We start from the raw sequence: 26,097 nt of genomic DNA, 5'->3' as shown, positions 1-26,097 counted from the left end.
AACCCCAGTCAGTAAAAGCTACAAGTATAGAAACTGAGAAAAATGGATTGTAAGAGATAGTGGTTTGACAAAACATGAACTCTAATGGAAATAAAATCTCAAAATAGAGCTTTGCTTTAAAGGGCTGAATAATTCATTCAGCAGGGAGCTTACTTTCTAACTTTAATCGTGACCAAAATATAGGAGAAACAATCCACATCCCTCATGGCTAAAACTGCATGTTCTGCACTTTTTTGGTCGGTACTTTAACTTCACATAGGAGAATAGAACCAAAGGGAAGGGAAGCACTCAAGTTTGAAAAATCTGCATATTTTCCTTTTGGAAATTTACACCCACTGCAACTTAGACAGAAAGTTTCTTCCAAATGCATCCCAGTGTTTTCTGAAAATGTAGCACTCAAAGAGTGACAGATTTTGTGGATATCTCAGTTCCTCACGGTGATATAAGAACAACAGCGGTTTCAAAGTTTACATATATTAGTTGTCCAAGTTTCTGTGATCTATCTTTTATTACCCCCAGAAAGCTTAGGAACATCTGAGTAAATCTTGTAAAGCTCTGTCTACCCTGAGGGCAGTTTAGAGGTATTCCTGCTCTAATTAGAACTATAAACAGTGATGTGTAAATGTATTTGCATCCTCACAAATTCATTCTATTTTTGCTATTTTTGGAACAGCAAAATGCTTCAGATCATCAAACTATTCTTACGATTAGAATAAAACACTCTCCTGACCCTCTAAAAAGTCACCACTAAATAAAAATCACCCTTTCTGATATTTTGTTGGGCTACTTTTAGCTTTGTTTACAGCACACATTTGCTGTCGCTCCCTATTTTTCGTTCAGACTGCCATTTAAAAATGAACCAGAAATTATACTTTGATCTGAGAAGAGAAGAGATCTTTGTAGTCCAATGTGTTTTCTCTTTTGTGCAACTGAGACTCTTCTAACATAGTTTCTGGTTAATAAGTGGCTTAACAGAAGGACTGTGGCAGTTGTAGCCGATGTCCTGGAAATGTCTGAGTGTGGTGGCTCTTGAATTTCTGACTCCAGCTGCGGTTCATGCCTTGTGAATCACCTCTAAACTTTTAAATGGGCGCTATTCCAGAATCATTTCAATTTTCCTTCTGTTATTGGTGCACCTTTTACCTCCAAACTTTTCCCTTCCCTGAACTTTCCATTAATATGCTTGGGTAAAGCACTCTGTGAACAGCCAGCCTCTTTAACAATGACCTTTTCTTGCCTATCATCTTTGCGGAGGGTGCCTGTGACTGTCTGCTAGACAGGGGAACATTTCCCCATAACTGTCAAAATGAAAACTTTTCGGTTTTTGAAAACTTTATTATTATATATCCTAAAAAAAAAGAATATTAGGCTGAGACATATATCTTTGTGTGCAATAAATCTACAATATCACAAGATATTGTGTGCATGCATCCTCTGAGTGATGCAAAAGAACAAGCATGCATGTTTGTGCACATTAAATGCAGAAATAGATTAATAACACTGGACAATTGCATACTTACAAGAGCAAAAAGAAAAAAAAATCAAAACCATTCATGTGACAAACTCCAACTAACGAAAGCAGACTGATTCACACATTTGCACTCTCAACCTCCAGCTTACAGGCAATTTATAGAACACATTTTTCTGTCAGAGGTGGCCAGAGGAAAGCCACACAGGCACTGGGGAATATGACTTCACACATAGAGGCCCCTACTAACCAGACTTGTAAACCGACAACCTTCATCCTGTGCAGGAATAGACATTTTCACTGCTCACACTGAAGCTCAGAGGAAAAGTGATATGTTTTATTCTGAAGGGAAAAAGGGCAAACAGACCACAAAGTAAAAGCACAGGGAAGACAAACAGAGTAAGGTTCAAGCAAAATTAAAAAAAAAAATATCTGGAGCAAAAATAGATTAGAGGGCAAAGAAAACCTACAGAGATGGCCGAGATGCAGCAATAAGGGAAAATAATCGTTTACACCCAAACCAAACCAAAAAGGTCACCACTACTTTTATATGCATGCATGGATGAGAACCATATGTTGGAAATGATGAGGACTCTGATTAAAAATGTAAGTCCTTAAATTGGAGGTGAAGTTAGACATTAAATATTGAGCAGCTGAAGGTTTTTCCAGATTTACACTTTTGGAGATCTAAAACATACAAGATGGCTTCCTGTGAGTTTCAGTGTCTTAGATTCAAAACATGGCATTAGGCTCTATTTCATGGCTGTCCAAAAATACTTTAAATTGCATCAAATGCAATTTAAAGTATTGGTGGTGATGGAGATGTTAAAATGTAGATGTTTTGTCAGAATCTGAGCAACTTAATTTTATTTCTTGCCACTAAAATGTGACGATAATGAGCAAGGACAATTGTAAATTCATACACAGCTTCTGCTGTGCATCCGTTGTCAACTACCTTTAAAATTAACTAATCAAAAGGCAGAATGTTTGATTTTTTATAACCAGTAAAGCTGGCTGAATTATGACCACTAACGTGATTTAAAGTTACTCATTATCTGATTCGCTGCTGACCATCACGTAAACTGTGCCTGTCCTTTTGACTTTAGAGAGCTCATCTTTTAATACATAATGGTTTGCATGCAAATAATGACAGCTGAATATTTAACGTGGATATTTATAAAACATGGCAGAGTGGAGCAGGTGAAGGAGAAAGCTGTGCGGTCAGCTGGCCACAGGCGGGCGACCGCACAGCGGGTTGCAGAATATTTATTCTTAAGTGGAACAGCAGGAAATATTACAGTATCTACACTCAGAGCATTTTACTCAATGGCAGCAACTTCTTCTACTCACATTGCGACATCTTGCTGATGGTCTCAAGAACAACCTTGTCAGTAAATGTATGCTGTACAGTTGTACAGTTAAAGTAGCCGCACTTGTGTTGTGCTGACAGTAAATCAATCCTGCAGGGAGCTGAAATAACAGTAATTCCACCTCACTTCCTGGTCACTGACAAGACCCCCCTAATCGAATCAGACTTAACTGAATCTGATGTCATTCACTGGCAAACAAGGTAAGCTGTGCAGTACAACATCTAACATCTGCAGCTAGGGTTTTTAACTCTGCTTTGTTTCCCCAGATGGTGTAGTGTAGGACGTCTGCATCGGCCCTCGGGCCCATCAGAGCCCCCGCTGGCCAACGCCACCGCTGCTTGGAACGAGCATATTCAAGCAGCTCTCCCTGAGGCTCAGGAAAATGGATATTGATCTGGAGCCATGACTAAATGGATTAAATTACAGAGTAGTGTTGGTAGCGCGGCAGCAGAGAGAATGAGACAAGAGGGAGGAGGAGGAACAAGAGATGGCGAGGGAGACAAAACTAAACGAGAAAGGTGGTGGTGGAAGTCTGCTAAAATCTTTGCCTTGCAGACTGATTTCTTTCTTGCAGATTCCTTTAATCCACAGCCCAACTAGCAGCCCTGTGCAATCATCCTTGCTCGCCGTACTCCCCAGCATCATCCTGGTCTTCATGCAGTCATGGGCCAATTGGCTACAGAGGAGAAGTTAGTCAGGGGATTATTGTCCTCCATTCAGCCAAGGCTGTTGAGTGGTAAGACTGCTAAATGTGTGCTGGGAGCAAAAGAAGATGCACAATCATGAATTCAGAACCTGAATAATCCCGCAGAGAGCGTAAATCTGGACAAATCTGGCCGTCAGTCAGTCACAGTCAAAGTTGTTTGCTACAAACAGTTAATCAATCAACAAACCTTCTTCAGCCTTTCTCCTGCACAGCCTTGCTGATGGGCCCAGGGGCTGCGGAGAATCGTTTTCTGAGTGCGTCTCCTGTGAGCTCTGATATTCGGCACATTAATGCATTCACTTGTGACAGGAATATCAAGGAGGTGAGCATGAACTACTGCACTGGAAAACTGATAAAACTGAGGAGAAATTGCAGCAAACCTCGAAAGACTTTTACTTTGCGCTACTTAGCCTTTAGACCTAAAGCAATGCTACCAGTTTAATGCTTCAGTGTGATCACTGACACAAGACATCATAACCTGACTCTGAAGCCTTCTGTCTGTTGCAGCTTATTTTAGCATCATTTCATCCTTAATGCAAACATTTAAAAACTGAGCCAAGAGTTTCTGTTCAGGAAAAGATCTCAGCATGTTGTTATGAAGCTTAGTAGGAACTGTACAACCAGAAGAGGCAGAATCCATACACAGGAGGAACAAATAGAGAGTAAAACCAGGATATCATTTGAGTAGACTGCTACTGGCCTTCCTTCAGAGCTCTATAAAGCAAGGCTATCTGAGCTGAGACTGTGTGGAGGATTCAGGTCCCACAGGAGGAGTTTTATCTCCTCAGCTGCCTTGGGAGCGGCTAACGCTAAATATCCCCCAGGAGGAAGAGGAGAATATGATTCAGCTCCTCTTACTGATCTACCCCAAGGAAAACACAATCTAATGTAGAGGAAATGCATATTTACCACCTGGTTGTGTTTAACCAAGACTAGCTTTGATCACTTTGGAAGATAATTTCAGTATCTTCCCCCTTACTGGAGATTAAATGATTAAAGATTTGACTTTGAAATTTAATTTTTTTTTTATTTGGCTTTTTGTTTTATTTGCCAAGCAAATAACTGGTTAACATTGTAATTACATTATTGCCATTTTGTATGTACAGTTTGATCGGATACTGCACTACTTTACTTGCTTTAACTATTATTGTTGCTCTTTTTGTCTAAATATGATTATATAATTAAACGTTTGCAAAATATAATAAGTGTTTATGTTTCAACTAACAAAAAATGTTTTATAGGATTCAATTAATAAAAACAGAACCTTTTTTTTTTTTTTACCATATCAAGCTAAATTCCAATCTAAATGGTGTTTCTCAAGCCTAACTTTAAACTTGTAATATAGTTAATTTTATCATCAAACCATTGTGGTTAATTATTGCTCATTGTTATGGTATAGATCCAAGCATTATTACAAACATTAAAGTCTAATTTTAATAGATTCCAAACTCATGTCAAAGGTCTGTAACTGGCAAGAAAAGAGAAAAGTGTTCATTTTGTCGAGGTAGCAGGAACAAGAACAAGGACATTTTGTTCTTTAGAAGAACTCAAGTGAAGGAAGTCATCATAGGTCCATCCAACTGCAGCTTTCGTCACTGTAGTAACCATTCTCACTTCAAATTTCTGACCAGTCACACAATATTTGTCAGATATGAAATGAAAAAGAAAATACTTCTGGTCAGACAATGAATCTAGAAACAACCAGTAAGAAGAATTCTCAAATCAAGGCTGTGAGACAGAAAGATCTGATTTTTGCTCTTGCAGCCATTGGTGAGAAAACAAACGTTACTGCTTTTACAAGCTGATGTTCTTACACTCAGGGGTATTTACTGTATGGGAAGTACTGAATTAACATTTCCAGAGTTGTTTAGGTAAATTCTTAAAAGTCACAGAATTTATTGCAGTTAATCTCGCAGTAGTCACATTTTAAATGTGGAAGCTGGAAAAACCACAGACTGAGGGAAAGACAAATGGTTAACTGTGAAGTTTCTGTAAAACTAACACCGTGAACTTCTTTACAAAAACACACCTAAGGAGATCAGCTTTTTACTAAATGCTTAAAAGCGTGTTTCTTCCAGTAAGGCTTAGTATAATCCAGATTTTCTATGATTTTCTTAACTCCAGTCATAAACACTCTCCGCCACTCCACTTCATTCCCTTCGGGGCAGCACACCCCATCATTGCTGGACTGAATATTCATAAAGGCACCGCGGATTTAAGATGACACATAAGCATCCGCCTATGCCAGACATACACATTAAATGAGCGTTAACACGGCTTCATTTTGGTCTTGTTGATGTGGAAACTGCATGTTTACTAGTCCAGCCTTTAAGAGGGGCTTGTATGTAATCTGTGTGGGTCTCTGAGGATCAAAATGTACAAAAGGCCTAAATGGCATCTCTCAAAAGTTAGGTGATGTTGTGCACAGCCATGTAACTGCATTGTCATAATTTCCCTCCGTTCTGAAATTGGCAAACATGGCGTAAAGCATATGGATATCTCTCCTCAACAAATTAGTTCCTCTTTTATACGTGGCCTAGAAATTTCTTAACCCACAGAGCCACGAAAATGTCCTCTGGGTGTGTGAGATACAAAGAAATTTGACAGTCCGTGGAAGCACAGAAATCAGTCACTGCACATCATCCCATTGTCTTGGCTGTAGTTGCAGAGCATCATGACTCTCTGGCTCCATCTGTTGAAACCATTTCATAGTTAAAGGCGAATGTTTTTGAGCACACACAACCAAGCATAGTGGAGGGCACTGAAGTCTTGGAAGGCATTGTGCATACAAATGTCAGCTGGGATAACAATTCATTGGCTGCAGATGATTCTTACATAACACTTGTAATTCTTCAAACACGCCTGGCTGAGTAGATTAATGAGGGGTTGGGTGAACTTTCTCATTTATCTGAGGCAGAAATATTAGAAATATCCATCTGTTTGCTCTATTTGCCAGCAACGTTAACTGTGATGCACATTTTAGATGTGGGTACACTCTGTTCAGGTCAGAAAACTATCACAGGAACAGTTTTAAACACATTTATAAGGTACTTCCATTCAGTAGAGCTTTATTATGTGATTATGTTGGGTTCAAACTAATCACATTTATGACTGAGAATCCTGAAAAAAGCTAATCTTTCAGTCTCACATTTACCGGAAAAACAAAAACAAAAAAAACCCCATCATTTTTTGTTGTGACAAATGGGTATAATGTGCCCAAAACTTTCAGAATGGTGTGGCGTTTTTTAAACAACTTGTGTGACGTAACGCAGTCAACCCTGTGTATCTTAAGGCAGAGATGAGCTCTGGATGCATCAGTTAGACAGCATCGCTTTGATCAAGCTTCACCTTTTTTCTTCCTTTATTTTTACCCTCCCTCGTCTTCTCTGAGAAAAAGCAAACATTGTTTTTCCTTCTGAGTGATGTAGTGTCAGGTTCAGTTTTGAACACACCTTTTAATTCTGTCAACAGCTCCAGAGTGCATCCAACTGCCAAGTAAGAACTCAGCGTTTTAATGCTAACCGCATCATAAATCAATGTCTGTACAAATACACAGTAATGCCAACATTTGCATTCAACATGAGGAAGTAAAAAAACGAATGCAACAGCAGCAAATAATTTGGAGCCTTATAGTACTAAAACCCACAAAAAACCCTGAGTCTCTCCAAATTAATTGCCAAATGTGAAAATTATTGTTTCAGCTGGGATACTTCTAACAGGAGATTTTATACACTCATAAATATTAATATCTATGAGTTCGTTCTTGAAATTCTTTTAACGAAAGAACCAAGAATGATCGAGAAAGGTATGAAATTGTTAGTGGGAATCCTTCAACAGATAAAAGTTAGAATTTTTAATGAACAATTTTCTGCTTCTTAAATGGCAACAAAGTTCTGCTCACCACTCAAAACAAGGACAGAAAACTAAAGTCCCTGTTTTAGTATTGGGTAAATTTACACATGCCCAATACTAAACCTACTCAGAAATGTTACTTGTATCATCTGATATGAACTACCCACAATTGTACACGTACATCTTAATTAATTAGGATGTCATATTTAAAGTTCATCATTTGAATTCAACTTCCATATAATAGTAATGCATCAAGTATTTATTTCAGTTTATTTTAATGATTTAAGCTGAAGAAAAATGTAAATTCCTTTTCTCAACATTTGATGAGAAAACTAATTTTTTGTTGAGGGTGTCAATGACTGAATAACTGTTTAGTCTAAAGTTTAATGTTTAAGAAAGCAAAACATAAAAAAAATAATTTTGTAAATGTTCAATAATATCTTACTTTTCAGGTGGGCATATTTAAAAGATCAAAGTCCTAATATTATTGTATTGATGATATCAGTTTGATTTTCATTAGCTAGTACCCAAAATCATCACCATTAAGAGAAACAATCGAAGCATAATTCTGTGAGAAATGACACTATTCAACACGCCTAAATTTCTTTAAATAGCTGAATTACATGAAATTTTTGATGATACTCTTAACATAACGTAATCTACTGCATTTGTGAATTCAAAGGTTTTTGACAAGACAGGGCAAAAATAAATAAAAAAAAAGAATTTCCAAGAATTGTTTTTATTTCTCAACCAATGCAAGTGATGTACAAAATCATTTAAAACCACAACGAAGGGGGGGGGGAGCATCTAACGTCAAGTCAAACACTCACATGTGTGCTGAACAGTTTGTCTGTGGAGGGAGAGATTATTCTAGGTTCTTAGATTGACTCAAACCCAGTAAATAAATATCAGACAACAAGAATTTTAATAAAAATGACAACTGTAAGGTGAAGGTTATGTTCCAGCTGGAACAGATGTGAAAGTTGTAGTGAAAAAAAAAAAAAAATTGAAGCATCTTCCCTGGACAGTATCTGTTCATGGCAACAATGAGAGCGCAAAGTCTTCTCGGCTTTATCTGTCTGGTCGGACCATGCCTGGCCTGACGGGCATCATCATGGGACGAGGGTGACGCATCATGTGTGGAGGTCCTGGCATCATCTGCATGGGTCCTCCCATCGGTGGCCTCATGCCTCCTACAGTGGAAAATAGGACACAGAGCTGAGAGGAGGCTTTACAACAACACAGCAATACAAATAGTGATCATTTTACAAACATTTAAAGGGGCAGTTTTATGTATTTTGCAGGCACATTGTGCTGTGAATTGGGACCATCAAGTAACTTCAGTTGCTATAAAAATGGTGGATATATCAAACATGACTAAAAAGACATTTGACTTCCTAATTTAACACCTTGACATTGGGCCTCTGTCACTTCAAGAAGCTCCAGCTCTTTCTTACACTCCACCTTCAGCACATCATCACAACATTGTTCCTCCAATAAGTCTTAATGTTTTATCCGAGAAGTAGCTCGTATGAGTAGCTCAGGTGTTTAACTGCTGCTAGTCTGGAGGAGTTGAGTGGGGAAGTTAAGGCCGAAGCTTGGAAGATTGGAGACGGTAGCTGCATGGAAAAAGCAGCTCTTGGTGAGACTAAGCATTTTGCACACCTGAATAGTTACCATGGAAGATTAAAAGATTCATGAAAGAATCAAAGCAACACTCCAGGTAAGTTTTTGATGAGGGAATAACAATTTAACATGATGTAAAGCCCCAAAAAGTGGATTTTACATAATACTTCCCCTCTAAGAAATGGCTATCATTTCACTGTAAACACATGAATAAATATTGACTTATTGTACACTGCAGATCTGTGCTGCTATAAGCTTTAGGCAACGGTCGCATCATGCTGGACTTTGTGAACCAAACTGCAGAGAATCATTAACTGCATAATGAATGATCAGCTTTCTATTCATGACCTTTTCGGGCGTCTTAGTGAGTGAACACAACACTTGGTTGTTATGAGGAGATAAGAAAGATCTGCAATCCAAAATTTCACAAAACAAACAACAACAACAACAAAAAAAGCATGATTTTTCAGGGTGCATTTAAAACCCTGGAAAGGTCAAAGGCGCTTCAAAAGAAAGCTGCTCCTTACCAGGCCCACCGGGCATCATCCCATGAGGCGGAGGCCCCATCATAGGCATCATTGGAGGGCCTCCCATTGGAGGTGTTGGTAGCATGCCTGGCCGTGGAGGTCCTGCTATGCCACAAACACAAAATATTACAGAGACACTGCAACATATGTGAACAGCAAGTTGCAAGATTTGCTAATATGTCGCTGTTTGATTAAAATGAAACTGCATACATTTTCAAAATTAAAAAATAAATACAAGAAGTATTAATTGGAAATATTTTTGACTTTAATTCGAAGGGATCTGAAATGACGGACTCACCTGGAGGAGGACCACCAGGGAACGGTGTGGGGGGAATCTTTCCCTGCTGAAAAGCAGCCGCTGTCGAGTAAGAAAGGCAAAATATATTAACACACTCAAAAGCATCAGACAAATGATTCATCGTAGAAATCATAAAGTACATAAAGAACACGTACTGTCACTAGCTTTTTGTGTCGAGATTTAATGTCATCCATAAACTACACACAGAATGCAAACAACAATAGAGCCAAATGCACGAGGCCTTTAACATTTCACCATTGCAAATTCATCATGTAATGCCATTGTCTGCAGCTGCTTTAAGTGTGGGTGCAGAATGAATGGCATTACCAATAAACCAAAACATTAAGGAGCAAAGAATGATCTTTTTGTTGCAAAGAAGCATTTCATCTGCCAAACGTCACATCCTCAGTTATGGGCCAAACTATGCATCAGCTTTGTGTGGATTAGAGGTTTGTAATCTCAGAGGGGGAGAAAAATAAACTGTGACAGAGAGAGAGAGGCCAGTGTGTGAGAAAAGAGCTTTGAAATCCCACATGTGGAATATGCAACAGTCTTTTATTGTCCACATTTGACCACTTGACTTAATATAGAAAAAAAAAAAAATCACTAGTACATTGCGAAAATTTCATTGGTTAATGTGCTTCTCCAATTTTCTGAACTGATTTTGAAATTCATTAGCTGCAAGAAATAAGTCACAATAAGCACATTAAGTGTTTCACATTCTATTCAACAAGTTGCTATATCATACAAGGTTTACTTTTTAAAATAAATCACAAACATTTTAAATTATCCTAAATTACTCACATGCATCCAAAGTGTATGTCTTAAATGTATTGGTTTGTTCTATAAATAATGTGTTTTCCTCGATGGAAACGTTATGATTATGGGGTGATAAATGGATAAGACAGCCAATTTGTGTGAAAAATTGAACGACGGATAAGAACATTGATTCAATTTTAAGACAAAATGACTTTTACTGTCTGGAAACAGAGAGAAGGCGGGCACACATAACTCACTTTGGCTAAATAAAAAAACAAAACAAACAAACAAAACAAACATTGACAAAATGTGTGCGTTTTATGAGATGGAGTAAGAAATGAATTGTGATCCAATTTAACTTGTGTTAGCAAAATCTAACAAAGACATATCAGATCTTGGCATCCTATTCAAGAGTACATACTAAATAAAGTGGATTATTTTAACTAGAAAGTGATGTACAAGTAGGGAAATGCTGAACATATAATTGGAAAGCGTAGCTTTTCCAGATTTATGCAAAGCATTTTAGGACAGAGTAATCCAGAAAGATACAAACATTCCCAACATGAAGGCCAATCAAGTCATAAATATTCTCAAATGTGTGCAACATTTTTCTTAGTTACTCCAGAAACTAACTTTAGTTAAAGTCCAGAGATGGACAGACATTTACTTACTTGTTTTATCAATCAAGCTTTGCGCCTGCTCCTCCATCCATTTCTGGTAGTAATCTTTCACATTTTCTTTGTGTTTTCGGCCACTGCAGTGAGTCTTCCTCACTGAAGGCTAAGACAGAAACAGAAAGGAGAGCTGGTTAAGTTTAAGCAAAATATTGTAAAATGTCCTAAATACTCAATGTGCTACACAAAGAAGGCAAAGGCCAGAGTACATTTAGCTTGGGTGAATGGCTGTTACAAGCAACTATAATTTTTTGGATCATTTTGCAACTTTAGCTGAGGTTTCTACTTAATAAATTTATGACTAATTGCGATGTGAAAAGAGAAAAAATCTATCATATCATGTTCACTTTCAGAGGACAGTTTTACATGAGTCAGATCAGCTTCATTTATCAAGATTGTGTGAAAAAACAAGGAACTTGACTTTTGTTTTCAAGGTCTCACAACATAATATGTATAATTATATTAAATTCAGAAGGAACAAAATAAGAATGAACTTTAAGACCACTCGTATGTTCTTCACATGATCCAACTTTATTGTGAAAACAAATATTCCAACTAGACATAAATGGTGAATAATTTATCCATCAATTTATGAATCGTCATGTAAAAATCTAGTCAACAATTTAGGTAGAAACAATTGTCACTTACCGAATCATGTGTAAGGTATGTATCACAATAGTCACAATAAAACCTGTGGAATAAAACAAAAAAAAAAATGTCTTGTCAATAGAAACAAATGCACTGATGTCTAAGTCAAAATTGCATGCCAATTTCCAAATGCACCGGAAGAAAGAGAGGACATAATTCACAACTGCATTTAGAAAAATTGACAAAATATTTCACACTTTTCAAATATACAGGCTGACCAGAAAAAGTCAGCTCTGATCAGTGACTGGCAGGTAATATATCTAAAAAGTAATATATTTCTTAATCATTAAACCCATCAAAACTCAGGATTTACATTACTTGTGGTCAATAAATGTCTCAACCAGCTTAATATTCTGAGATATTTTTGATTATATCCATATCAAATGTTTTGATATTTAGCTTAGAATACTTTTGGACTAAGAATTACCTAAACAACAACATTTAAATTAAATTATATATATATATATATATATATATATATATATATATGTCCTAAAATGTTATCTTTTTAAAAATCTGGCTTGTTTCTAGGGAATGCTGGCTTAAATGTACAGTTCTCGTGTTTCAGACTAGAGGATTAGAATCTTTCCTTGTTCGTTGAAAAAAATGTGAATGACTATTAAATATTACAAGATTAACTTAATACTGGGTCTAACCTAAAGGGCACATTTAAAAGTCCGAAATGAGCACCATATTTTGCACAAATCAGTTATAGAACTTAGATGCGATCGAAAAATAGCACAATTACAGAATGACTTGTGTGAAGATATATATAACAGTTGCTAAAATATTACAAAATAATTATCTCTGAAAAACTACTCAATGTATGTCTTATTGATAACGTCTACCCAATAAAGGTAGACGTTTCCATTGAGAGTCGTTCCAGCAAATAGACATGTCCCAAACAAAGAGAGATCACCATGGGTTAAAAGATTTCAAATGTTATCTTTGCATAGCTCGTGACTCGGTAAAAGTAAAACGTAAACATTACTCCGACTTAACTAAGAGAGATTTAATATCAAATAAATAAAACAGCATATTTATGAACTTACTTCGGCATGTTGTCCACAAGCTACGTTGAGAGCGCGGTTCCTGTGCTCCCAAAAACCTTCCCGACCCGCTATGAAGGCGGAATGCAGACAGTTCCGCTTACCAGACTGAAACTTCGCGAGAATTCGGTAGATTTTATTGGTAGATTTTATTTAAAAAAATAAAATAAAATAAAATGAAAATAAATAAATGCAAATGAAATAATGCCTTGACAAAGGAAGCAAATATGACTAAACTAATCAGAGAAAATGATTTATATTTCTTTTTCCCTTCTTTGTTTCTTTCTTTCTTCTTTTTCGTACTTTGTTTTTCTACCTGTCTTTTTTCACTTATTCATTCATTCATCACCAGATCCAAGTGGAATATTTGTGACATTATAATAAAATAGTCTATCATATTAAATACAGCGTTGACTTAAAAGCACATATAATTTACAATGTAAAAATATACTGTACAACAGAAAAAAAAAATAGATAATGTTGAATTGAAACCCTTTGCAACCTTCGATGGGGTTGTTGAATGTTTAAGATGAAAGGACAGTTTAATTAAAGTAACTACAAGACTGCAAAATTTGTGATTTGTGTGAAACAATGGCTATTGGGCACAATCATGTTAACTAATCAGAGCTCAGTAAGATGATGACATTGAATTTTAATAGACATTATCAAAGCAGACTTCATTTTATCATGATTTTAATGTAAAAGACTCTATAACATTTCTATCTACATGGAATAATGCAGAAACCAGAACTGAATGACTGTAACATTCAAATCATCGAACAACAGTGCACATAAATAAATAAATAAATAAATAAATAAATAAAATGATAATAGAAAAACAAATAAGATTCTGATGTGGAAATTACTTGTTGGGCTCTGAATTATCTATAAAATCTATAATCAGGGATACCTGATTTAGTTATTATTATTATGCAGTTTAAAAATTTTAAACACCTTTAACTTCAGACGGTGCAGCAGTTGTGTCTCATATACTTTATCTATTTTTATTAACATGCTGAGGATCCTATTTCTAAAATATATACTGGGTGCACTGTTGGCATCCACACCCATAACTGCGACGTCACTAAAGCACACGATGTCCAATTTTTACACTTTGTATTAGTATTTAAATTAATTTCATAAATTGTACCTAACTAAAATGTTCCAGACTTATGTCCACTGAATTTCCTATGAATAACTGTCAGAGTTCCAGAAGCATAATCTCAGTTGTTTTCTTTCTTATCAGTGTGCGCTGAAATATGTTTTACATGAATTTCATTGATAAACCAATGAAAAGGTGGCCACAAATAGCAACAGATGACGTTGTAAGTGACGCACGCACTGTTGCAACGTCAAACGTCGTCCCCCCTTGCTCGTGCCATGCGCACTGACGCTTGTTGTTGTTGTTATTGAACTGGTCGTTATGGCTGAACGAGGCCTCGGACTTAACTGAGAGAGGACCCCCGCCTCGGGACGACCCGCCATCCATGGAGGGCACAGACATGGACGTGGACGCAGAGCTCATGCAGAAATTCAGCTGCATGGGCACCACGGACAAGGACGTCCTCATCTCGGAGTTCCAGAGGCTGCTGGGCTTCCAGCTCAACCCGGCCGGCTGCGCCTTCTTCCTGGACATGACCAACTGGTGAGTGCGGGGATAGGTGGGCCTGTTGTTGGACAGCACCATGGCGCTAACTTAGCTTTTGGCTTAGCTAGTTATCTTATGTTAAAATTATAAAAAAAATAAAGTGCCTATTGTAGGCCAGGGATGAGTGCTGATGGTCAGTGCGGCACTGGTCATTTTATCCTTCCGTTACGGGAAATGGCTGTTAACTCTTAGTGGGCCATTTGAGGTAAACGGAAGTAAAACAGTAAAGTTTGCCCTGACCACGAGTTCTAATGCCGCGACAAAGTTCCAAAAACAATACCAACCTGGTTGAGAAACCTAACGTAAAAAATGAACCAATTTATACTCCTGGGTTAGGATATGTTTGTTGTATTATGTAATAGCGTGGAGAACTGCTCAAAGTGAGCTGTTTGTGAAACCACGACTCAGATTAGAATCAGTCGTGATCTATCGGGAGACAAAAGCAAAAGCAGCAGTGATCAAAACGCCTCTGTGTTCCTGATCAAATGATCTAATCAATGGACGTGATTCTTTGTGATTTCAGTCACTGAAACGTTTTAGGATGGTGTCCCTGAGCCTCCACACAAAAATAACAGATAATTTAGCTTTTCTAATTATTAAATATGCAAAGTTTATTACCTTTAGCACCTCTGGACAGTTCAGTCCTTTGGTAATTCGTTCCATTCCATATATGTACAATATCATTTACTATAGAAAGACACAACTTAGTTATACAGTTTTCATTTGTTAAACGCTGTAAATTGGCAGTTGAAATGCTATAAAATATCTGATTTTACTTACGTAACTTTTACTCAATGCATTGAAATGAAGAACTTCCAAACACATAGATCAACAGCATGTATTTTTCCAGCAAACCTTTAACTACAAATATATCAGGATTTCCATTCCCATGTTCTGAAATCGCTCTGGCTCTGTGATCTCTGTAGGTTAACTTGTATGGTGTGAAAGGAAAAAGGTGATCCGTTTGGGGGGTTGCGTTAGTTCTGATCTATAAGGGACTTGTGACTACCTCTTGTTGAGACTTAACACCAAGTTAAATTCAACTTCTTATGTTGTGTTGGGTCCTACAGAAGTTACAGCATTAGCAAGAAGACTAAACTGGCTTGAAAGTTACAAAACCTTCATTTAAAAATCCTCAGTGTTTTACATCCAGGTTGGTCTTTTATTCAGGCGAACACCTTGATCTCTGTAGTCTCTCACCCCCACCCATTCTTCCTGGATGTTTTCTAGTGTTATTTCCATTTCTTAAAGCCCTCAGCTGTGTCCCTGCCTATTCATATTCAAGTTTGTAACTGGTTTAACAACATATTAGAAATACAAAATGCATTAAGCTTTAGTAGTTAAAGTGCAAAATTTATTTGCACTTTAACTCGTTTGCTGTACTCAATGATTTAAAGATGCTTCACTTAAAGAAAAGTGCTTGTTATTTGTCAGAAACCTTTGCGTGCGAAGTAAAGCATTTTAGCAGTGTTCTCTAAAACGCAGCTGTAACTTCACTTGTGAACATGAGTTATTGTAGCAATTTGATTTGTTTAAAAACTCTAAGGGAAGCAATATAACACAATCCTCTTCCCAAAGATTTTGATAGAATGTTTGTTGGATATTAATGTATGTTAAAAATGTGGTGATCCCCTGCTTTCTTTTTATTATGCTGCAACAGGAACCTTCAGGCTGCTATTGGTGCATATTATGACTTTGAAAGCCCCAGTGTCAACACACCATCCATGTCCTTTGTTGAAGATGTGACAATTGGTGAGGGAGAGTCTGTTCCTCCGGACACACTGTTCACAAAGACCTGGAGAATACAAAACACAGGTACATGCCTTTTTACTACATCTTTAAACCTTTTTACAACACTAAATGTCACAAAATGTTTTTCTTAACTTTGTTTTTTGCTTTATTTTTTTTTCTTCTCATTTGTAGGCGGAGAGTCATGGCCGCCAGGTGTTTGTCTGAAATACATTGGAGGGGATCAGTTTGGGCATGTAAACTCGGTTATGGTGAAGTCTCTAGACCCCCAGGAAATTTCAGATGTGAGTGTACAGATGAGAAGTCCTACAAACCCAGGCATGTACCAGGGCCAGTGGAGGATGTGCACAGCAGCCGGGTTGTTCTATGGAGGTAGGAAAAACTGCAGAATTTCATTTCTAAGTCTGAGTAGATATTCCTTTACATTCTCATAGCCCAGGAATGACAGTACATAAGACACATACACATTTTTTTCCCCTCTAACTGTTTGAAATTAAAGCTGACCAAATTTCTTGTTTTAGATCAGTTAGAATTACCAAAATGATTTCCATTTACTAAATGCTACAATAACTAAATATTAAAGATCTACCGTTGCTGTATCAACCTTCCAGACCCCTCAGGTCTTCTGGTTCTGGTCTGCTCTGCATCCCCAGAACCAGAACCAAACGAGGAGAAGCAGCATTCAGCTTCTACGCACCACAAATTTGGAACAAACTTCCAGAAAACTGTTACACAGCTGAAACACTGACTTCCTTTAAATCTCGACTGAAAACCCACCTGTTTAGAGTTGTATTTGAAACGTAATCAATTTAATGATGGCACTTGACTTAATGTAATGTTTTGATTGTTGATTCTATGTTGCATGACTTTGTGTTTTTGTGTTTGTTATGATGTAAAGCACTTTGAAATGCCTTGCTGCTGAAATGTGCTATGCATTTGTGCTATACTTTAATTGATTGAATAATGAGATAGGGAATTTATTGATATCTGCATAATTAGATATCAATAAATATCTAATTTATTGATATTTAGTATGGAAATATCAATACATACTGAGTTGATAACTCAACTTAGTATTGAGTTAAATTAGCTATAGGATTGACATCAAAGTATTGTGATGACCATGCCAAAACTTTCACTTTTTTGTCCATAAGTCACTCTGTAACCACTTTGGCTGTATGCTTATGGCCATTGTCCATTTTGAAGACCAGTCTCCACCCAAGCTTTAACTTGGCTAATGTTGTTAGTTGTTACTTCAATATTTCCACATAATAGTTTTTCCTCATGATTCCATCTATTTTGTGAAGCACACCAGTTCCTCTTGCAGCAGGGTGCCTGGGCATCTTTAAACAATCTTCATCTATTTAAAATAAAGGCCTTAAAATGTCTTTAAATTAATAAAAACAAGTAAGTTGGCCTTATTGATATCTTTATTGATAGTCTATCAGAAGGTTCATCATCTGGGTTTTCCCTCATTAAAGAGACAGTACTTATTCTGTATGTAAACTTTCAATTTTGAAGAAATGAAAAGAAAAAAAAAACGTATCTCTGACATCTTCTTTCTCTCATTATTGGATTTCAACTATACGTCCTTGTTTCTCCAGATGTGATCTGGGTGATTCTTAGCGTAGAAGTCGGCGGTCTACTCGGCGTCACTCAGCAGCTTTCTTCCTTTGAGACGGAATTCAACACGCAACCGCAGCGCAACGTGCAGGGGGATTTCAACCCGTTCGCCTCGCCGCAGAAGAACAAGCATGATGCCACTGACAGCAGCTTCAGAGACCCCGGAGGAGCCTGGGAGCGCACACAAGAGCCAATCCAGCAAGATCAGAACGGACTGTCTCATAATGCTGTAAATAGGGCGTCAAACGGTCTCCAAACAAATCTTTCTGTGGTAACTTATGGCCAGGTATGTAAGTTCCAATATAAATACTTTTAATATCTTTGAGTGGGGTATGTAAAGAGTTTTATTTTTCTTCCAAATGCAGATATGCTGAACTAGAACAGTGATTATTCGGCTTAAACCCAGTTTTGGCTAAAGTTCTGGCATATTTTCATTAGGAATTCATATTTTTATTGCCAACACAGAAAAACACAGAGGTCATATGGGTTGAAGGTGAAAAGGTCTGGTTGTTTACATGACTTATTATTCCCTCTTTTTGCAAGTTTTCAAAAGACACTGCAAAATCTGCAGGACATCTTTGACAGTGCACCCAGCATTAAGATAATTTTTAATGATCATTTTTAATGATCTTAGTGCTGGGTGCTTTAACAAGCAGAATTTACTACTGTTAAGTTGATTATATCTATCTACGTGTAGCTGATTATATCACAGACACATTAGACACACAAAACACCTGAAAGTCAACCTGCTTTAAATTTTTTAAGAGTGAAGAAGTCCGCAAACATTTTATTAACTAAAAGTTTAATTATTTTTCATTACTTCCTTGTCAGTTAGTACCTGTTGGAAATGGTAAAGGGCTTCTTATGAAATTTGTCTGTCTGTGTAGTAAAGACAAAAGATATTAAATTGCCTTTCATTCTGAGTTACAAAGTGGTGGTTTAAATATTGCCACTTCTCTGCTTGTAAATGCTCTAAACTCAGTTTTTAATAGTGTGGTAATCGTGTACATTTTTAATGTTAGTTTTATGGTCTAACTAAACATTCTATATTTTATCAATGAATCAATAATTGTTTAATCCCCCTAAAACTGACTACAGACGTTGGCCTATGATATGAATGTGCGTTTCATGGTTCAAAGTTTTGATGGAGAGAAAGGCAGAGCCAGCTGTTACTGTGGTAACTTAAGATTAAGACTAAAATATTCAATATTTTCTCTCGATTTGAAATATCATACAATTCTTAGGCAGTTCATACAAGAAGTAAGAGCAAATTAAACTCTTACTACCACACACTGATTCGTCAAAAACACATGACAGGAAAGTTAGTTAGATGTTGCTAAGCAACATTTCCACCAAAATACTGCTTGTGCTGCTTGTGGTTTAAGGAAAAAACTGTATTAAGTCATGCAGGTTGGGAAAAACATGCCCAGCTCTTGCAAATACACAAAGTCACTGAGTCACAGACAGTCAAAATCACTTCTTTGTTGCTCATTAAACCCTTTGCATTTGTCACTCCACTCATCTGTTTTATCCAGGATTTTGGGACTCATTTTGTAATAGTAGAATATAGGGCTGGGCGATGTATCACATATACTCGATATATCGCGATATTTTCTATTTACGATAGTTAAAACGGCTATATCGCAACCATAGAGTATAAATTGTCATTCAAATAATAAACTTCAAACTGACTGCAAGTATGGTTTATCCGACACCCTATGAATGTATCACTAGTCCCTCCCCCCACCCAACCTGAAAATTTTCTACCAATCATGCTGCACAAGAAGGAGGTAATTAAGCCATTTCATTCCAGTGTTTTGTACCTGTGGCACATCTAAAAACTGCAGGACAGTGGCCCTTGAGGACTGGAGTTTGACACCCCTCAAAACTACTCATTCTTTTATTTTCTCGCTCTCTGTCACTTCATGCTACACGTAGACACATTGCCATAGCAACTGACAACAACGCAACTTTATGTATCAGGATTCAGCACCAAAAACACTCAAACATTACCCCACATAGAACAGAACATTCAGTTTGTTACAGTTTGGGGTTTTTAGGCTTGGTGTGTATTTTGCGATTATTAAGTGATTGCTGTGGTAGGTTATCCACTGTTGCTACTAGCAACACAGCAGTGGTTGATTAGCTAATTTAAACGCCTACTTTTTATTTCTAAGCTGAACTAAAACATTATTCCACAGCACATTTAAGTTTGTCAAAGTCAAGCATAGCTGACCTACTTCCCTCTCCCTCGCTATTCTTTGTTTCTTAGTTAAAACTTATTTCTCACCTTGTTATCTAGTCATAGTCCAGATATGCTGCAAGGAGTAGTTTAAAATAACATTAGAGCTCATTTAAAAATGTTGTGACATATAGTGTATTGTGATATAGCAAAAATATATCAGAATATTAGACTTTCCCCATATCCCCCAGCCCTAGTGCAATACTATTATATTGTTTTTTGCATACGGTTTAGAACAGCAACCAATGATTACACTATGCAATCGTTAGTTGCATAATGATGACTTGCATGACTCACAGTGAAGCATTTAAGACATAGTGTAATCGCCTGATTACACTATGTAACACTATGTAGCTTGATTACAGTTATCAAGCTGATAACTTACAACTACAGAAAAGAAAATGTTGTCACTAGGCCTGTCATGATAACAAATTTTGCTGAGCAATTAATTGTCTAAAAAATTATTGCGATAAACGACAATATTGTTTCAAGACCTTTTGACACTGATGGAAATGGAAATGACTACTAATGCATGCGATTTGCTGCCATACATAGATGCACTTTATTTTCAAAAGAACACATAACACTGGAACTGATAAACTAAATAAACAAAACAACCAAAAACAAAAAGGATTCTCAGTCTCCATTAACAAAAAACGTACTTGAATAAAATCTAAACATAAAGCCAAAGTGGAAACAAATACTGCATTCAACCAAAAGAGTGCAGATATGAAGTCTGTATACTATATTGGCCTTCAGTAATCACTAGATTTAAATAGAGAAGATGGGCACATCCGACTACCTAATGCAGTAGTTCATACTACACGATTTTTTGCCCCTATTTTCTCCTTATGACAATCTTAGATCGTTGGCTGATCTAAGATTGTCGCTGGTGATTTCGTAACCGATCATCCTGCAGTGTGTGGTGTGTTACGGTAGATCGTGGTGGCCGCTCCGATCTAAATCGGGGTTTTCCCCGACTGGGAGCATAAAGCTGAATGTGACAGGTAGCCAATCAGAAAGCGCGGATTCACCTCCATGCTTTCTGAGGGGAAATTATGGAGGGGAATCCCAAACAGCTGACACGGCGCAACCCGATGTCCAGCGGACATCGGAGATGATATGTGGAAACAACATTAATATTTATTAAACGTTTCGTGCAAAGAATATAGAAATGACAAGGAGAGGAGTTGGAGCCAAATTGCTACCGCAGTTGATAAACCCAGTAAGTTTTCAGCTGTTCTTCGTTAACGTGACATGAATGGGTTATAATGATTTTCATTCAGTCAGGACTTTACGCTGACTCTAGCCACATGCATCACAGGTAGATTCTAGTAAAGCATTGATTAATGCCTGGTTTTAAAATTAGTTAACTGGACTTGTAGCCATTATTTTGTGCCCATGTGGCTGGACACCACATGGCACGATCGAAACCGATAAAACAGTTACCTAGAGTTTCTGTCGGCTAATGTGTCGCTCAGGTTTTGAAAATGGTCCGACAACTTGTGGATTGTGCGCTGGTTATTACACTAAGGAAATAGGAAGGGAGGGTCAGTGGAGAGCACCGGAGCTGAGCCTTTTTTCATTCAGTGTCATCAACAGAAAGAAAAAAAGGCAGGAAGAGACAATAAAGCCGATAATTAAAATGAGGTCGATAGGTTTAATTTATCGTGTGATTAATTGATATATCGTTTATCGTGACAGGCCTAATTGTCACCCAATTCTGCTTTGCTTAAAGAATAGACACATCTGTAAAACTTTGTGGCCTCTTCCCTGAACAACTTGGTCAGGGCTTTTATCTTTTTTTTATTTCAAGGATGCTGAAGGTTGTGTCTGATGGTTTCTTGTAAATCTGTGTGTTGGACAGAACAGTGTGTTCTTTAACTACCCCAAACCTTTTTGTACAAATTCCTCTGGACATTATCCTAAAGAAGATCAAGTTCCTACAGTCACAGACATGGAGAGGCTCCTCTCACGTGATACTTTTGATTTGTACTAATTTATGTCAGTAAAGCAGCTCCTGATTTCTTCACAAAGAGCGTGTGAAGAATGGTATTAAAATACATTTTTGCAGCTGTAGCATCCCATTTCAGGTCAGAACTGATGTTTGATCTCAGTGTTGAGAGTCCATATGTCAGTCAGCTTTTCTCTACTTTTAATTACCCACACACTTATCAGATGTTTAATTAGTTATCAGGTCTGGGTGCTGTGGTAGAGCAGGGGCAAAGCACAACCCATGTATTGAGGCCTTAGTCCTCATGCCGGTGGTCGCAGGTTCGATTCCCAGCCTGGTGACATTTGCTGCATGTCTTCCCCTCTCTCATAACCCTCTTTCCTGTCAAACTACTTTCAAATAAAGGCCAATAGAGCCAACAAAACCTTAAAAAAGTAGCTATCAGGTCGAACTCTATGCAATAACAGCGTTGGATATATCAGTTCCCACCAGTTTTTATTATCCAGTATGTATTTTGTGGTTTTATATTTTAAATTAAGCTACCTGTGTATCAAAACTTCTTGCTGTCTTTTGCAAGCATTGCACTGGCTGTTTACGAAGTTATGAGTGTGTGCTTGTGTTATCTGTATTACTACTATTCTTTAATTAACTGTCAAACCTACAAATTGCCTTTTGCAGATTCTAAATCATTTGTCACTACTGTGTGTTTTGTTGAGGTGTAATATTATTGAAAAGTTTTTGAACTGATAAATTCCTAACACACAGAGTGATATGTTTCGACACGCTACAACATCTGTAGCTCACATTTTATTCCCAGTTTCAGCTCAGAAGTTTCACTGGGCTGGTTGAACCTAATTGATCAAAACCTTTTGTCTTTGTATTAAAATAAGCATGACAGGTTTTCCTACAGATGCTACTCTAAGCCAGGGGAACACTAAAAGTCATAATAGGCATAGGGTTGGTACATAAATGTCAAAATAAAAACATAAAGTGATATGCATTCTCCATCTTTTTTGTTCCAGGGTATTCATGGTCCCTATCCGTTTGGAAAGAGCTAGAAAGACAAAGACCCCCCCACCCCCATGATGAAAGATGAGCTCTAACATCATGGGAATCCTTAAGAGCAGAGGAGTTGGAGGGGGGAGGAACTGATATTTTCTTTTTTTTTGTTGTTTTTTTATGGACTCATGACAACTCTCCCTGAAACCTTTATGGACCTTTCAACAGACAAACAACAGTGACCTGATGGGTCACATGTACTGCAGTGAAACATCCGACCTGACATGGATTCACACGTGTGAATGCTTCGTTTAAGAGTGCTTTAAACCTCTAAAGATGGATACACAATAATATTTTTATTTTAACTTGTAAGACATGCCTAATTAAGGAGAAAATCCCCCTAAAAAAACCCGACATGCATCTGCTACTCCCATGGGCAGCTGAGTCTCTCCTTTGAATTCTCAAAAAACTGTTTAATATTATGCTCAAGAATTGGCAACAATAATGTGTCATTTTAAGTGTTTTCACATGGGTTAAGACAACAAAGTATCTTTTATAAGCAGCAACATTCTAATTTTATTAAACTTTGATTGAAAAGTTGTTTAGTAGAAGTTCTCAACCATGTCTTTTGTTGTCGTCCAAAAGCTACAGCATTCTGATTTGGTGACAAATGAAGGGTTAGTCCATTAGTGAAGCTCAAGACAGCCAGTAACTGGCTTTCATCATTTTAAGTCTGCCATTCTTAGTTCAAGTGAAGTGCCCATTTGATCTTTTCAAATTTAGCCTTTAGAGAGAAAATCTTAAGCATATTTGGCCTGTTTAAGCATTTTTAAAATGGAGATTAACAAATTTCGTTCAACATTTGCTGATCCAATATGTGACCTTTGAATTGTAACACTTTGGTTGTGTAGATATGTTTTGATCTGAAGGAATATGTTTTTAATTAGTCTCATACATGAAGATTTTGGCATTTCAGTTATTGTTATTTCTTGGGAAGGAATCAGTGAAAAACTTCCCATGCTGCAACACTAAACATTGTCACACTATCTAGGATCCTTATCAATGAGCTGGTCTTCAGTATCAGTTATTTTGTCTGTATATTCCTAACTACTCCCAAAGATACAACCCAGAGAGCCAAAACACTAACTATCAAGCATCACAATGTGATTCTGCCCAGTTCAGTTTGCATGGGGCAGTGTGCGGTTTCTATGGCGGGTTTTCACCTTAAACAGATGCTGAAGTGCAAAAAGGATGGAAGTGAGTGAGTGGGAAGGGTTAAAAAAGCCATTTAAATCTATTTTGCCTGGTGAGTGACTGTAGTTTGAGTCCATGTGTACAGGATGTGTAGTAAATATAAAATGTATGCGCGAGCTTGCCTGTTGTGTATGTATCTCAATGGTTTCTCCCTGGATTTAACTGACATAAAAATAGTGTATACTACTTGAGTAAAGGATGAATGGACACATACATGTCATTATAGAGAGAGCTTTAAACGTAATGTACCTCAGAAGTATTTTTTGGGTGATCTATTTGGATGATTTTGCCACAAGTACCCTGATGTTATTTATTTCATGTCTTTTTGTGCGCTGCAGAGTCAAAAATGTCCCATTGACGGCCAGGAGGTGGTGCTAAAAATCAAAAGACAAACTTGAGATCATGATGAGAACCAATTTAGCTTGAGCTTGGTAGAACATGTTAATACTAGTTATAATGATTTGCATCAGCATTGTTAGCACCGGTGATTTATTTTCTAATATTTGCACTATACTGTTGACCACCTCTGCTGAGGATTTTTTTTTATAGAGTTGGGATGTGACACCAGCATTTTCCAAAAAAAAAAAAAAAAAATTCTGTTTTTTTTTTTTGTTGTTTTTTTTGTTTTTTTTTCTAACCCCGTCTCCATTTTAGGACAGAAAGGTTAAAAACGACAGTTTGATTGCTTCACAGAAATATCAGATGTTAGAAAGAAAAAAATAAACTTGCCTTTTGTTTCGATCACATGAATGAGCTTTGCTGTTACACCTGAAGCTGTACTTTCAGTTTTAAAACGTTCATCATGTTTGTGATTTTCATGCATGTTTGAAAAAAAAAATAAAATGGAAAAAAGTTATTTCCAGAGCCCCACAGTTGTTTATTTTTACTATTATTTTTCTCCAAACTGCTGGCACAAACTTTTACCCATAAAAATTATTGTTTTCTCATAGAGTGTTTGCTGATTTGTAAACTGAACCAGCCTTTTGCAGCTCTGTTGTAATTGTCACAAGAGTCCTCTTCCCAAACAGTATACAGTGTTTTTCATTGCCTCTGTTAGTCACAACAGTTTTTGTTTTCTATCTAACTGTGTGTACGTGTGTGTGTGTGTGTGTGCGCGCGCGTGCGTGCTTCCTTATTGTGGGATCATGTGTGACGGGCGGTTGCTAAGGAAGCTTAAATATTGCTGGATTTATTCTTTAGTTTCATTTTTGTGACTATGTATGGACTTGAGATGGGTGGCATGGTGAGCGGATGTGTTGAGAGTTTACTTAGACCTGAAATAGCACATTTATGTCGAGATGAAGTTGTTAAAGTTTTTTTTTTTTTCTGTATCTATAAGTAAGCATTTTTATGATTAAATTAACACTAAAACAATGACTAAGTGGTCTTTTTCTGTAGTTGTGTAAAATGTCCATAGATAATTTCAAACTTTAAAGATTAACCTCTTTTATGATTAGCATTCACAGTGAACATTAACATCTGCCACCTACTGGAAAGGCAGTGTAGGTTTACAAATAGTTCCTTGGCATACAGACCCATTCAATAAACTAGAATACAATTGAAAAGTCCATCAATTTCAGGAACTTTATCACTAATTAATACTACAATCCTGACTGACATTCTAATGTAACTGGAGCTTGATCAGTTGAAA

At 37.1% G+C, this 26,097-nt stretch overlaps 2 protein-coding genes and 1 long non-coding RNA gene across 4 annotated transcripts; 2 read left to right on the top strand and 1 right to left on the bottom strand.

Annotated features, from left to right (window-relative positions):
• Positions 1-584: 584 nt before the first annotated feature.
• Positions 585-25,820, top strand: LOC106952251 (uncharacterized). The gene is made up of 3 exons (XR_001425945.1): positions 585-611; positions 979-982; positions 23,791-25,820. It is a non-coding gene; the product is annotated as an uncharacterized LOC106952251 (long non-coding RNA).
• snrpc (small nuclear ribonucleoprotein polypeptide C) lies at positions 8,299-13,103 on the bottom strand. Of its 2 annotated transcripts, none has more exons than XM_015040255.1 (6): positions 12,981-13,103; positions 11,929-11,971; positions 11,278-11,386; positions 9,848-9,907; positions 9,550-9,654; positions 8,299-8,589 (listed from the first exon to the last, which is right to left on the bottom strand). In XM_015040255.1, the coding sequence occupies exons 1-6, from the start codon at positions 12,986-12,988 to the stop codon at positions 8,468-8,470; spliced, it is 447 nt and encodes a 148-aa protein (XP_014895741.1). In that variant the 5' UTR covers positions 12,989-13,103; the 3' UTR covers positions 8,299-8,467. The 2 variants fall into 2 exon arrangements, with proteins under 2 accessions (XP_014895741.1, XP_014895742.1); XM_015040256.1 differs by having other exon boundaries at positions 9,550-9,651; positions 12,981-13,099.
• ilrun (inflammation and lipid regulator with UBA-like and NBR1-like domains) lies at positions 14,362-24,777 on the top strand. The gene is made up of 5 exons (XM_015040254.1): positions 14,362-14,622; positions 16,286-16,440; positions 16,549-16,746; positions 17,979-18,283; positions 23,216-24,777. The coding sequence occupies exons 1-5, from the start codon at positions 14,465-14,467 to the stop codon at positions 23,249-23,251; spliced, it is 852 nt and encodes a 283-aa protein (XP_014895740.1). The 5' UTR covers positions 14,362-14,464; the 3' UTR covers positions 23,252-24,777.
• Positions 25,821-26,097: the final 277 nt, after the last annotated feature.

The sequence above is a fragment of the Poecilia latipinna genome, unplaced genomic scaffold, assembly GCF_001443285.1.
Source record: "Poecilia latipinna isolate Pla-1442-1.1 unplaced genomic scaffold, P_latipinna-1.0 Scaffold502, whole genome shotgun sequence".
Classification (NCBI taxonomy): Eukaryota; Metazoa; Chordata; class Actinopteri; order Cyprinodontiformes; family Poeciliidae; genus Poecilia; species Poecilia latipinna.
Note: the sequence above shows the minus strand (reverse complement) of the source record. Positions and strands in the feature narration are given on the sequence as shown.